At 39.2% G+C, this 15,044-nt stretch overlaps 3 protein-coding genes across 3 annotated transcripts in view; all 3 read right to left on the bottom strand.

The window, feature by feature from the left end:
- LOC107688313 (uncharacterized) overlaps positions 1 to 4,741 on the bottom strand; it is a 6,868-nt gene extending 2,127 nt beyond the window's left edge. The window contains exon 1 of the mRNA XM_016485935.1: positions 1,696 to 4,741. Coding sequence (XP_016341421.1) covers positions 1,696 to 4,469 — 2,774 coding nt within the window. The 5' untranslated portion in view covers positions 4,470 to 4,741. The remainder of the gene's footprint in view (positions 1 to 1,695) is intronic.
- Positions 4,742 to 6,717: 1,976 nt separating this feature from the next.
- Positions 6,718 to 13,661, bottom strand: LOC107688317 (G-protein coupled receptor family C group 6 member A-like). The gene is made up of 6 exons (XM_016485942.1): positions 13,477 to 13,661; positions 11,636 to 11,927; positions 10,304 to 11,059; positions 9,649 to 9,852; positions 9,420 to 9,537; positions 6,718 to 7,917 (listed from the first exon to the last, which is right to left on the bottom strand). The coding sequence occupies exons 1-6, from the start codon at positions 13,659 to 13,661 to the stop codon at positions 6,776 to 6,778; spliced, it is 2,697 nt and encodes an 898-aa protein (XP_016341428.1). The 3' UTR covers positions 6,718 to 6,775.
- Positions 13,662 to 14,878: 1,217 nt separating this feature from the next.
- Positions 14,879 to 15,044, bottom strand: part of LOC107688312 (ankyrin repeat domain-containing protein 9) — a 10,620-nt gene continuing 10,454 nt past the window's right edge. Inside the window, exon 2 of the mRNA XM_016485934.1 lies at positions 14,879 to 14,895. The gene's annotated coding sequence lies outside the window, so the exon portion shown is untranslated. The remainder of the gene's footprint in view (positions 14,896 to 15,044) is intronic.

Here is a 15,044-nt window from a genome sequence, read left to right as displayed (position 1 = left end):
TCAAGAAACATTTCTGATTATTATTATTATTATTATTATTATTATTATTATTATTATTTAAAACAGTTGAGTGCATCAGGATTCTTTGATGAATAGAAAGATCCAAAGATCAGCATTTATCTGAAACAAAATAAAAATCTTTTGTAACATTATACATGCACTTTTATACTAAAAGCTTGGAGTCAGTATATTTATATATATATATATATATATATATATAAAACATTGTGATTATAGAAATTATTACTTTTATTTAGCAAGGATGTCTTAAATTGATCAAAAGTGATGATAAAGACACTTATAATGTTACAAAAGACTGCTATTTCAGATAAATGCTTCTTCTGAACTTTCTATTCATCAAAGAAACCTGAAAAAAAAAATCTACTCTGTTTTCAAAGTAATAATAATAATAATAATCAGCAATGTTTCTTGAGCAGCAAATCAGAATATTAGAATGATTTCTGAAGATCATGTGACACTGAAGACAGGAGTAATGATGCTGAAAATACAGCTGCGCATCACAGAAATACATTACAGTTTAACAGATATTCACATAGAAATCAATTATTTTAAATAGTACAAATATTTCACAATATTACTGTTCTTGCTGTATTTTGGATCAAATAAACTGTTTTCAAAGTAATAATAATAATAACAATAAATGTTTTTTTGAGCAGCAAATCAGCATATTAGAATGATTTCTGAAGATCATGTGACACTGAAGACAGGAGTAATGATGCTGAAAATACAGCTGCGCATCACAGAAATACATTACAGTTTAACAGATATTCACATAGAAATCAATTATTTTAAATAGTACAAATATTTCACAATATTACTGTTATTGCTCTATTTTGGATCAAATAAAAGCAGGCTTGGTGAGCAGAAGAGACTTCTTTAAAAACATAAATAATCTTACTGTTCAAAAACTTTGTATTGAAACATTAAAACATTTTGTGCCTAAATGTCAAAATTAGTACAATATATTTGTTGAAAAATTATAATACTGAACACACTATTGAATTATTAGGCTGTGACTTGTATTATTTTTGTGCTGCTGTCTCTAGCGCCCTCCCTCCCTGTACAATAAATCCATGGGAATATCTGTCTCTGCTAAATGTTTTAATGTAACTTTACAATCGATATTGATGTCCTTTAGCACAGCTTTCTGAATGATGATAATAATGGGTTGCTACTGAAAGCCTAACAGATACTAGCAGTTTAATACTCAACTAGGTTAATAAAGACAAAACTATAGTATATTTACAGATGAAACTGACCTGCACTTGAAGCCCTGAACAGGTCAGTGATGTAGCTACATTTCACTGCTGCTTCTGGCCGCTTCCTCTCTTTCATCGAGTCCCGCGCATCGGTTCTGTTCGGAACCGTTTGACGGAAGCGTGAAACACACGTGAGCTGATTCGTGTAGCGCAGCGCTGACAGTCAACACTAACCGATTTATGATTTATTATCGATGTATTATCGAATGAAAAAATCGGAAATGATCACTTTGGTACATTGAGAAGGCATAAATATAAAATATTAATAATAATAATAATTTTAAAAAATCAGGGCAGCGGGCCAAATCAGCCGCCAGGCCACCGGGAATTCTCCCGGTGCTCCCGATGGCCAGTCCGGGCCTGATGTCATACATTTGCTAAATGTTGTATCACATGCAGTGACATAGATACTCACCCATCACTGGTCAAAGGTGTGACGTCATTGCTCTGGCCCTGTTGTTGTTTGGCATTAGACAATGACTGTGGCTGCTCACTGTGGGATGACCTTTGACCTGATGGACTGCGTCCCATAAAAGAAGGTTGAAGACGAGTAGTTGGCAGTCTACCTCTGGCAGGTTCTCCCCATGGCCGAGGTAAAGTAGACGTACATGAATGCGTCCATGTGTGAGGGAGTGATTGGCTCTCCTTACAGAACATGGCCCGAACGTCACAAAATGATTGTGTACCAGAAGCAGGAAGGCTGTTTTCTTCAGCCATCGCACATCTGTGTATACTAGAGGTGGCAGATGTTGTGGATGGAGGACTTGGCACTGCGTGGCGCACAGTGGGACAGGAGGGTGGAGGCCGTGCCCTCGAGACAGGTGGAGTTGTTGGTGGAAATGTTTTTGCTTGCATAGTGGCATTCTCGCCCTCATTGTGGTTTTCACATTCTTGATAAGGCGTGGAAACGTGCAAACCTGCATTAGTCGGGACTGTTTTGGCTGAAGACTCTGCAGGCAGATGAACAACTTTTTTAAATTTCTGGTCAAGGGTGTGTGCTGCATCTCTTTCAGAATCCAGCTCAATCACTTTTTTGTATTCCTGTTCAATGCGGGAACCCGGCAAAGCATCTTGCCTCACAGGCTGAGTCGTTGAGAAGCTCATGGAGCCTCGCTGTCTGCTTGCCCGGTTGGAGAGCACAGTCTCTCTTTGCGTTGAAGAGCGGAGTCTTTGCCCTCTGCACTGTAAATCATGAGCCCCCTCCTCAGTGGGAAACCCTAAACTGCTTTCAAATGAGTTGTCCATGAGCATCTCTGGGGGTGGAGGTGGGAGGCTGTCTATATCCAGTTGCTCAGGTCTGGGTTCAAGCGGATGGATGCTCTTTTTGATATTCCCACTGGTGGTAAGAGCTCCTCTGCTGTTCTGCAGCAGTGGGAGAGTGCATTTCTTGTTGCCCCTGACACTTATCGGTTTTTGGTCTAAAGGACTTTGTCTTGAATTGTCCTCCACCCCTTGGTTAAAAGTATTAATAAGCCTCTTGACAGCATTTCGCCCAGGTGGTTCTGGAGTAAACTTTGGAGGAGAGCTAGGAGGTATTGCCCTAAAAGGCCCTTTGCTGCCATACTGGAGGCCATAGTACCTGGCTGTGCACTGTCCTCCTGATAAACTTCTTCTAATCTTTGTCCAAACATGACCCTCATGTACACTTTCTTCTGGCAAGTTATTTTTTCTCCTCCAGTGAGGTGTTTGCTTTTTCCTTGGGTTTCCTTGTTGCTGGTTAGGATCTGATCCTTCTGCTTTGCTACACAAACACTCGGCGGATTGTGAGCGCTTTGGTCCCCTTAAATGGCGGTACTTTAATTTTACCTGAAAGGTATTGTCTGCAGTTTTGGGCCGTCTGGTTTTCCTTTTTAAGTTACCGGTCTTGACTTGGTCTTGCTTTTGAAGACTACCCTGTACTGAAGGATGGGTGGACTCTGGTTCAGAAGACCCACACATTGTTCCCCTCATCTGGTCAGTCAACCCACCCTGCTCATCTTTACCACTGACTTCATTTTCAAGATCTGCATCCTCCTCCTCATAATCATCATTGGCATCATCATCATCATCATCATCACTATCTGTATCCTCCTCATTGGCGTTAAGGAACGGCTGATCTGGAGAGCAACCGCTGGTCAAGACAGATGTTATTCCAGTGTTTGCTCCTGATCCAAAGCTCCTTCTGCTTCGACGGAGACGCTCCGAGCCGTTCTGACACTCGTTGTCTGCACCTATGCCGCTGTCCTCACTGTGAAGAGCAGAATCTTCTGGACTTGTTTTCCTGAGGGCAGCAGCTTCCACACGGGACGAGACCTGCTTCAAGCGCTCCTCGGCCGCATGCTTAGCAAGCAGCTTCTCTCCTAATATCTGAGACAGGGACCCATAGTACTCAGCTAGATCCTGTAAGGCTGAGTCACTCAGGCATTTCATAGAGTCTCCCACAGAAATAATTTTAGCTGTGGAGTGAAGAAGCATCTGCTGCAGCAGTTCGGAAGGAAGCTGGGAGAAGCTTAGTTCATTGCTGGGTGTGGTTGTTGTAGGTGGATAGTCTTTAAGTGAAGAGGGCCATGTCATGTTGTGTCCATGTTCCCTCAGCAGCTGTTCACCCTCAGAGGCCATTTCCTCCAAAGCCTGGTTAATCTCTTCATAGTGCAAGACTACTGATGCTACTGTGGTCTGTACAGAGAGATGGGTCTGAGCAGCCTGGCTCAAGAGGCCTAAAAGAGACTCATATTTTGATATGCTGGGGTTCAGGTATGCATAGGCTGCCTGGTGGGCTTTCAGTATGAACTGTGCTTTTGACTGCGCATAGGAATCTTTTCTCAGTCTATATTTTATTTGCTTCCTCCGCTTTCCTTGCTTAATATTTGTCTCCTCAGTTCCTCCTTTCTGGTTTTCTGAGAGACCCTCTTGTGCACTTTGTCCATCCTGAGTGCGGACCACATCTAGCATCTTCTCAGTAGCATCTTCTTTGACTGTCACAGTGGCGTCACAAACTACATCAACTACTAAGGATCTCTTACCTTGCACATATTTTTCATTTTCTTGTATCTCTGTTGCTGTTAGTCCTTCTGAAGCTGTGCTTATCTCTGCTTTGATTAGAAGTTGTGCCCCATCAGAAAGCAGGTCTGCATTCTTCTCGTTTTCTGGTGATTCAGACAGTAGAGCTTTTTTACTGAAGAGTTGACCTTTAGAGGGAGAGCAGCCCATGTTGATGAGAAAAAATTATTCCTTTTGTTCAGTTTTATCGACTGCAGGTTTAATAGTGTTGTGTCAGAGATCCTCAGCTTGGTTCTTGTTTATGCACCATACCAGTTGTTTCCTCAAAATCCTTAACTGTCGCAGTCTACAATTCCAGTCCTTCTCTGATTCTTTGACCGTTTTCGATGAAGATTTACCACCATCCAGTTGGTGTTTTGTATGCCACAGAGAGCCCAAGATTGAGAAACAGAAGCTTCCAGTCTTTCCCACGTGCACATATGGTCACGCTACAGGAATAAAGCGCATGCGTAAGACCATAAGCTCATCTTGCTAATAAGATACCCTGCTGGTTACCTCATCTTACTCCTGGTGAATTCTGATTGAATTATCAGTATGTGAGTGTTATAATTAAATACATTGTAAAAATGTGAACTGACTTCAGTGTTTTTTACAGTGGTTACAATTTTCAGTTTTGTTTCGGTGTTTTCAACAACAACAGTAGTACAGGTTAAATTAAGTTCACAGAGGCTCTGAGCTGGAGTATTTCTAGGTGTTTACTTCCGACTGAAATCCCCCTGGAACTCTGCCAGTAATGACTGCAATCTGCTGGTAAAGGCAAGGATTCAAACAGGCCAGAATGATCCAGCAGACACTGATAACAACATTAAAGTTCAAAGTTCAAATCAGTTTTTATTGTTTATTAAATGTAAAGAAATAGTACAGAAAGAGTTGTGTAATTTCTGTGCCATGGACCAGATACAGCAACAGTGGTGTGAGTGGGGTTCATTATTTTTGTGATTACAAGCAAGAAAGTAATTTAGCAGTATTTCAGGCAATTTGTCGTTTATGATAGTGCTTCACAGAATAAAAACAAGTAATGATCAAAACAAAACAAAAGGTAAACCTTAACACATGATGACATAACCGTACAATCATTCATAACAAAAACAAAACAACAAAACAAAACATAATCTAAATGAGATTATGGCTGCTACGATGGGTTTGAGTTTGAAGTCGGGAAAGTGTAGACTTTCTAAGGCATGTGTACAATGAATCACAATAATCAAGATGTGGTGAAATAAAAACATGTATAAGCCTTTCCAGATCTTGATTCTTGAATATTCACCCCTTTTGGGCACACTTTATTTTAAGATCCAATTCTCGCAATTAACTATCCATTAACTATGACTTTTGCCTCAATAAACTCCTAATTTGCTGCTTATTAACAGTTAGTAAGGTAGTTGTTAAGTTTAGGGATTGAGTAGGATTAGGGATGTAGAATATGGTCATGCAGAATATGTGCTTTATAAGCACTAATTAACAGCCAATATGTTAATAATAGGCATGCTAATAAGTCAAGTCAAGTCAAGTCACCTTTATTTATATAGCGCTTTTAACAATAAGCAACTAGTAAATAGTGAGAATTGGACCCTACACTAAAGTGCTTCCATATACACACATATATATATATTACCTCCAGTGCAAGTCTTGCCCTAGTGATAAATAAATATGCTAAAATGTATTTGAAATACATTTATTTCATGCTAAGTATACTACACATACATTTACATATTTATGTGCTTAATCAAAATACCCTGCAATTGTTCTTTTGGTACAGTATACTAAACTGGTATATTTAAAGTCTGCTCAATTGGAACAACTAAATTTACACTTAATGCACTTTACTTTTGTGTAAGTAGTGCTGAAGTCCAACTAAAGATATACTGAAGTATATTTGATTGTGCTAAAGTGGAACTATTGCAAGTATACTTTAGGTACACTTTAAATATCTTGCATTTAAAGACCAATATCATTCAAATATCATACAATCCTCAACAATAGAGACATTAAAACACATTTAGGCTTAATATTAAGAAATGTGCATTGTGCACAAGTAGTACTCCAAATAAAGTTGAATTATAATTTTTATATCAGTAAGTCTCGAGCGATATGTCAGTAAATATGTTAACAGATTTGAACTATATTTAGTATAAAATAAATGTATTTTAAATATATTAATTTTTTACAAGGGTGGTTTTACCATGTTTGCAATAACATCTGAACCAGTTTATACACCATTACATTTAGTACACTAATTCATAAATGCAGAGTCCCTATAAGTATATGTAGAAAAATGTACAAAGATACAGCAAAAATAATCAAAGCACCCTTTTAGAACCTTTAAACAATAAGTACAGTATTGGTACATTTACAATGTATGTGAGATGAAAAATCCAGTTTATTCTGGCCAGGAAGTATTTGTTTGTTAATTGTAAATGCAGTTGCTGGAAGAAGGCAAGACAGCCCCTTTATTTTTATTGAGTAGTGTGTCTTTGTCTCAGCTTGGCATGGCGGGACACTGTTAGGTCTTTACTGCCTCTATCTGTATTAAATAAGTCCACAGTCTTTATAGAACTGGAAACGTCTTTAGAAAGTGTGCTGATCTCTATCACCGATGTTCCTACACTTTGGCAGAAGATGCCTGAGTCTGGAGCGATTCGACCCGTCTCATTTACTACAGTGATGTTTGCATTGACCATGTCATCTTTAACCTGTCTAGCCAACCTGCCTATGATCGAGGCCCTTGAGTTCTCGGACAGCTCCCACAGGACTATGTAGCACTTTGGGACAAAATGACAAAACATTATGCCATAGTTGGAGGCCAGGATGGCTGAAGCTTGAACAATGTGCCGCTGCTCTGTCTTGTTTCTCTCAATATAAATGGGAATAAAGCAAAGCCAGACAAACAGATGAATCAACATGCTGAAGATGATGACACCAGTCTCGTTGAAATCATGGGGGACTTTTCTACCCTTGAAAGCAAGAAAGAAACAAATGAAGGCCAATAGAGCTATGTAACCATGCATCACCCCAAAACCTACAATGGAGCCCTCGTCACAGACAACGTATTTTTCCATGCCAGTTCCAGGCCACTTTAAATCTGGGTGAGGAGACCCGAAAACCAGCCAGAACAATAGGATGATACCTTGACCACCGGTAAGCAGGCCCAAATTGATAAGAGGCTTGTAGAGTTTTTTTAACGTATGCTGCTTGTCCGGATCAAAGGCCATGAAAGCCAGGAAAGTGCGGTAGGCTTTAACCAGTATGCATGAGACACAGAGGGTGAAACCGAGACCGTACACGGCCTGCTGTGCCCGACACAGATGCTCGTTTGGCCTGCTGATGAACATGATTACACTGACGAAGCTGACCGCCAACCCCAGTAACATGAAACAAGACATTGTATTGTCAGCCTTTTTGATCACTATTGTGTTTCTGTGCACATAGAAAATGATGAGTGAAGTCAACACTAAAACCAAGCCTATTGCCGTGGCTGCTAACAGAGCTATGGGATAACTGTCCTTCCAATCCAGATACTTCTCCTCGAATTTCCTGCATTTACTGTCTCCTTTATTAGACCACATTCCTTTAGGACATCTCAGACATTCAGGTAGATCTGAAAAAGAAAACGTGTACAGTCATCAGATTTGCACTAGAAATGCAGAATATATAATGCTATCTGTCTTAATAAACTTTGTTCTTTATTATTGGTACCGAAACATGTAATATCTCTCTGGATCCCTCTGGAATACTTGATTGTGATCGCTCACTGGCGATGTTTCTGATATCTGTGTCTAGTGACTCTAAATGGATCAGTGTGTTAGTCAGCTGATGTGCTGTACTGGTTTTATGTGTCTTGTATGTTAATGTTCATCTATAAATGTATTTGGTAAGTAGTGGAATGATATATAGTCATCGGCTTCACGTTGGGGGTTAGTTTTTTTTTCTGCACTATAATGACCAGCTGACTTTTACACTGTAAAAACAAATCTGTGACATTTACAGTAAAATACCAGCTGTGGTTGCCAGAACTTCACTGTAAATAATATGATAGCAACATTTTAGGTTTTACAGACTTAAATTCACAATAAAAAACGTATTTCATTAACTAATCTAATGTTAATATACCAACATATTGAAGTACTAATATCTGTTTTGAACCATTGTAATACACTGATAACCACCAAAAACTGGTGGTGATGAGAAATTCACATGATGACCCAAAGCTCATCACAAACAGTTTTCCACAAGTTGAGAAGTAAAATACTTATATATAGAAGGTGCACAGTGTCTTTCACACAAACACTAAACACCATCATGCTGACACACTATACTGATATAATGCAATAAACATTAATTTAACAACATTAGATAAAACCCTAATGTACACAACAGATAAGAAAAAACTAAGACGAAACATAGCTATTTCAACAAAAAAAACATCAAATATGAAGTCTCATGCAGGGAATTCTGGGAGTGTCAATTTATGGCTTTTCACTTTAAATTATACGATGACTTTTTCTTTTTCACTTCCAAACTTTTTTCACTTTGTTTCAAGGTCATGCCAAGTCAAGTCTCTGTGTGTCTTGTATTTGTTCATGTTTTGGATTTAAATAAACTGCACTTACTCTCCTGCAGTGGATATTGGTTACAGATCCAGTACACACCTTACATTATTCCAGTGGTTCTCTCTGCACTATTTGTGTTTCTCCTTTATCTGAGTGCTCTCCTAATGAGCTGATGATCTGAATCAGGTGTGTTAATTAAGGGGAGTGGGGGGTGACCAGGATTAAGAGCCACTGCATTATCTTGATTAAACAGGTAGACAGACATAGACAAACGAACTGTGGAACAGCAAGAAGCAGTCGGTCAGGGGAAAGTCCCATATATACTGTGAGGAGAGTCCATGCCCTAAGAAGACCAATCAATCAACCAGATCCCATAACAGTTTCTAAGTATGACTCGTTGTCTTGGCACTGTGTTGGAAAATCTAGTTAAACCGGGATGAAAATAGGTCTTTGATGTGTTCTCTCTATTTTTAGTCATCATGGGAGCTTCCTTAATTTGCAGAAGCGAAACAAAAGAAAGAATGAACAACAGAATGTGAATTCTAATTACCCCATCCATCAGTATAATTTCCTTCACCACACTGAACGCAGTTGTAGCAGCAGGGGATCTTAGACTGGTTCTTCACAGAACCAGGTGGGCAAGACTCTGAGCACTTGGACCAGGAGAGCTGGAGGATGAAACAGAGGTGTGCTTTAAATGGTTAAAGAACACATTGTGACTGTGGACAATGATTGTCAGCTGTTTTCTTGTGGCTAGAATTGAAGACGGCACAACTCACTGTGTGATTTATCCACTGGAATTGACTGAGGATCTCCACGTCTCCATTTTTCAAGAGGAATTTTCCCACAATTTCAATAAAGCGTTCATCATTTTTTTCCTTCCACATTATGAGGTCGTAACCATCCGCAAAGTCGCCGTTTTCATCAAAGGAATATGTATTGCCATCGAGCGTGAAATTCACACTGCGCATACTTTTCACTAGCTGCAAAAAAAGTGTAAGTGTCCTTGAGATTAAAAGAAGTCCTTATTCATGGTCAATGGTTGTTAAATGCTAGTTAGAAGAACTCTCCATTAATAAAAAATGGAGACAGACATATGTTACGTGAATGAGTTTAATGTTCCCAAATGCTCTGAGATGCTAAACATAGCAGATCATATCGTGACTATCGTGCAGCCTCTTTTACTGTTTTTTTTTTTAATGTTACATTTGATGTGACTAATTATTAGCTTCTCAACTCACGAGCCCCTATTTGGGAAACCCTGATATAGATAATGTTATTTTCTAAATATATAAATGCATTTAACACATAAAGAATATAAATTAGCATCAGTTAATGTGTTATGAACAAACATTAACAATGAACAGCAAGCTACATTAATGTCATGTTAAGGAGCTGAAACTCCCTGTAAAGAGCTGGCTTGAGAACTCTTACCTGCCAGGGAGGGAAGTTGGTATCTCCAGAGCAGGCCGTCTCATTGCAGGTCAGCAGCGCCCTGAGCCCATGAGCGAAAGCATGTATGGCCACTCTCTCTCTGTAGGCCTCTCTCAGGTCCACTGCCTGCAGCACATCATCTACGGCGCAGGTGGAGGGCGACAGGGAGCAGTTCAGTCGCAACTGCTTGTACTCTTCTATGTAGTCATTTCTTGCTCCTGGTGTTGGCCTGAGGTTTTTCAAGTAGTCTTCGAACCCTGGTGTAATTCCCATGGAAAAGGAAAAGCCAAAGATTTCACCCACTTTGTTGATGTCTTTCATTTTTGTTAAGAAGCGGTTCATGGACCAGGCGTCGCTCGCGATCCAAATTCTGCTCGTGTTGGTTTGGATCATCTCCTTGAAGAGTTTCTCCACAAGCTGCGGCTTCAGAATGAGCAGCACAACCTTGGCTTCAGATTTTCGTATACTCTGAGCAACATCTTTGATGTGCTTATCGACATCAACGTGGTCCAAGTAGTGTGGAACCACTTTCTCAAAGTCAGCACATATTTTTCCCTCGGACTCTTGCATGAAGCTTTGGTAGGCCGCTCTACCGTAGTCATCATCTCCATACATGACACCAACCCAGTTCCAGGAGAAATGAGACATGAGTTTGACCAGAGCCTGAGCTTGGTAGACGTCGCTCGGAATCACGCGCATGAAGGACGGATACCGCAGTTTGTCGCTCAGGACTGGAGAAGAGGACGAGCAGCTGATCTGTTGACAGATAAACCTCATGCCTTAGTTTTCTGCAGACCGTGACTAGTTACCTGACTAGAGTTACAGAGAGTTTCACTGGGCTTAAAGCGATTGGTCACCCAAAATGGACAATTCTGCCATCAGAAAGAGAAATTATACAGCTCTTGTCACACAATGAGTCTGCCAAGCTCCAAATACGACTTGTGTGCTACGTTCTACGTTTTCAAAATCATACACTAGCATTGACTAAAGGACAGAAAATGTGTTTACAACAAGTGTTTATCAGTGATAATCTTGCCATTTTTTAATCTAGATGTGGGCCAGAGTCATGTCTTGTTCTTTTCCACACCGAAAGCATCACATGACTTCAGAATGCATGGAATATACAGTACAATGTAAGTCAGGACTACTGATTTGACAAGTGTGGCCAATGTGAACCTGTGTAGTGTGGAAAAGAGCTGCATGAAGATTCTTCAAAAATTATTTCCAGAAGAAATAAAGCCGCACAGGTTTGGAGTGGCATGAGCGTATGTAAAAGATGAGTATTTGGGGGATTATTCAGGTAAACATTGGCTGTAACAGTTAACAAATTACCTGAGGAAACAGGTAGAGGCTGAGGAGCTTGGCGATAGCGATGGATAACTCTGAGTATCTTTCTCCCAGAAGAGCTTTCACTGGCGGACGGAAGTCTGTGTAGTCCACAAGGGCTGGCAGAGAGCCGTTAACGGCCAGTAAATGTTCCACACAGTGCAGGGCTTTAGTGGGAGATGCACAAGGATCACAGACTTCATATCCCAGCTTTATCCCCGGAAGCAATGTAGAGTTATTGATTTCTTCAATTGTGTGGATGGCACTCAGTGATTGTAGAAATGTGGTCAGATCAAAACTGGTAAAAAGAGAGAGAGACTTCTTAGTTCCCAGCCCTGGTGCTGGAATACCTCAGCAGTACGCATTTTGGTTGTCTCTCTTATAGTAAAGATGTGCAGATGTAGGACAAAAAATAATGTGAACACCCATTATTATTATTATAGGTGTGTTACTTACTATAATTTGTGAAGTCTACACTGAAAAACCAAATGCTGTGATTCTATTTTATTTATATTTCCTTTCTCTATATTCTCAAGTTTGTACATCAGTGTAGTAAAAAAAAGCCCTAGTAAAAAAGTAATGTATTTATGTAAATACTATATCATACTAAGTATAGTTCAAATCTATATTAACATATTTACTTACATAAACTCGCACCTTTATGCATATTTAACAATACATATTTCTTATTATTAAGCCTAAAATGTGTTTTAAATGAAAGATGTTTAAAGTGTATCTGAAGTATACTTGCAATAGTTTCACTTTAGCACAATCAAATATACTTCAGTATACTGTATCTTTAGTTGGACCTCAGCACTACTTCCACAGAGCATTAAACACTAAATTAGTCTTTAAATATATCAGTTTAGTATACTGTACCAAAAGTACAACTGCAGAGTATTTTTATTAAGCACATAAATATGTAAATGTATTTGTAGTGTACTTAGCACAAAATAAATATATTTCAAATACATTTTAGTATATTTATTTATTTTCACTAGGGTAAGTTGTGTTCATCAGTGTTTAGTACAAGCCGTGGGTGAAATGGGAAATGGAAGCCTGTCTGTAACCTTAACAGCCCAATTTATTGGTGTTTTAAAAACAACAGTCTTTCTAACAGTCTTTTTACAGAAATACTGCAGCAAAACTCAGACCCTGTTTCCACAAAAACCGAACACAGAGAACTTCACAAAGCCAGTTTTCATGAAAGAAAAACCCTCTAGGTCTCTTCGGTCACTTTAGACAGAAAAATGTGTACGTTTTTTTTGCTTCATCGGAATGAGATGACACTTGGTGCATTGTGAACACACACAAAAAAATCATAATAAGATTCGGATATGTTAAAGCAGGTGTTCTCAGCTCTGGCCTGCAGGAAAGTGGACCTTGAGTGCCAGAGTTGAGAACACCTGTTTTAAAGTGTTGAAAAATAAAAAGTAACACTTGGTACCTTCACGGTCAAAAATGAGCGACATAGGAAATGAATGGGGGAAAAATCTGATAAAATTGAATGGAAAAAATAGCTAATAAAAATTGTATAAATATTGCATAGTATCATATAAATCTCCCCAAAATCCAAACAATAATCAACAAATATTATTGAACAAAAATATATTACAGTAATTTGATTTTCCTCTACAGATATTTTTGGAGAGAAGAGTGAGAAGCTGAATCTCTCTTTTTTTAATACTTTGATAAGTGAGTTTTCAATTATATTTTGACCACTGAACTAGTAAATGTCCCTGATTTCCATTTGAGAAATCAGGTTAGTGTTAGGAAGGATCCAAATGATAATTTTTCCCCCACTGTTCCTGCTTTTGAAAACATAAGAAAGTCTTGTGCATACTCACCCAGTACAAACGAATGGCTGTGGTTTAGTTCGTTTATGAAGGTCGATTACTCTAGAGTGAATTGAACTCAAAATTGCGCAGTTAATGTCTCCATCCAAGTAAGCTCCGCTCAGGGGGCTTTTGCAGTGGACCGAGCACAGCAGCATCACCCCCAGCACACAGAGCTGAAGACAGCACCTCATCATGCTGAATGTGTGCAGATATGGTGCCGAGGGGCTATTTATTCTCAAACTGGTTCTGCTTTTTGGGTGACGTGAGTCGGAAAGCTGGTTTTGGAGGTGACTGTGTCTGAACGTTACCTCTGATGTGCTTCTAGGATTTCCCATGGGCAGAAAAAAAGAGAAGTGGAGAAATTCACCTGCTCAGTCACTTTTCTGTCATCCGTGATGGAATGTGGACTCATTCTGCAGGTTACAGTAAAACAGTTGTTTTCGTTTCATTTGCAATGATCAGAAATGATGGCAAAATGCAGAAATGACAGAAGCAGTGTCGTGAGCTGAGACTTCAGGATCCGGAGCTTTAGTGGGTCTGGAGGTGAAACGCTCATGCATCAGTTATGATAAATCAACATTCATATTGTTCATGTGCATTAAAGTAGATACATGTTTAGAGAGGTCAGCAGCAGCGCTCAAAGAAAAGACATGACCAATGGGATCAGGAAATGAAAAACCAACCAAATGAAGCCATAATTAAAGTAAAAGAAGCAGTGAGAATAAAAGGAAAATGAGGGTTTCTTCATGTGAATCTGGCACAAATACAAACAGAATGTGATCTTAATACAATATAATATCCTACATATTGACACTGACATTTTGTGCCAATTAATATCTGTTGAAGTGAGATGTTGCTTTCAAATATCTGCTACTGTACACAAAAACCAGGCATGATGAAGAAATGATTAACCATGAAACCTGGGCCAGCCCAGATCCACAACGATCACAAAACAACTAACAAAAACACATTAAGCATCTTAAGTTATTAATGCTTGTAGAATTGTCCTCTTAACATGTCCCTACAGCAATTTCACAAGATATATCAAACAAAGAGACTCAAAATTAAAAAGAAAAAAGTGTACACAACCATAGGCGGAAATCCCAGGACCCCCCCCCATCTGAGGGTTGTTTAAAATTATGATTAAAAACCACGCTGTGTATTGTAAATAACAATGTTTTATACTTGAAATAATTGTGTAAGTAGTAAAACAACACAAATGGGGCAAAAATGTGTTTTAAGTTTAGATACATTTTGAGTCTCCCCTCCCTTGCCTCACTGTGCTTTGGTCCAAATGCCTGCTTTCCTCTTTTACATCACCTACACACACACACACGCACAAGCACGCGCACGCACACGCACACGCACACATACATAACACACACACACACACTCACACACACACACACACACACACACACACACACACTCACACACGAGTCCGGTGAGAGAGAAGTCAATAGTTGTGACACTCCAGTAAGTAAGGCTGTCAAGGCTATTTTATTCACTTAAAGGAGACATATTATGCCCCTTTTTACAATATGTAATATAAGTCTCAGGTGTCCCCAGAATGTGTA

The sequence above is a fragment of the Sinocyclocheilus anshuiensis genome, unplaced genomic scaffold, assembly GCF_001515605.1.
Source record: "Sinocyclocheilus anshuiensis isolate Anshui unplaced genomic scaffold, SAMN03320099.WGS_v1.1 scaffold781, whole genome shotgun sequence".
NCBI classification, from domain to species: domain Eukaryota; kingdom Metazoa; phylum Chordata; class Actinopteri; order Cypriniformes; family Cyprinidae; genus Sinocyclocheilus; species Sinocyclocheilus anshuiensis.
The sequence above is the reverse complement of the archived record's forward strand: the minus strand, read 5'-3'. Positions and strand labels throughout refer to the sequence as shown.

Excerpts from the sequence above, each read along its gene's own strand:
- LOC107688317 (XM_016485942.1), bottom strand. The coding sequence starts at position 13,661 with ATGATGAGGTGCTGTCTTCAGCTCTGTGTGCTGGGGGTGATGCTGCTG. Across the intron at positions 9,853-10,303 it reads CCAACTTCCCTCCCTGGCAG|CTAGTGAAAAGTATGCGCAG; the intron begins GTAAGAGTTCTC and ends CTTTTTTTGCAG. Across the intron at positions 7,918-9,419 it reads AAATTATACTGATGGATGGG|ATCTACCTGAATGTCTGAGA; the intron begins GTAATTAGAATT and ends TTTCTTTTTCAG.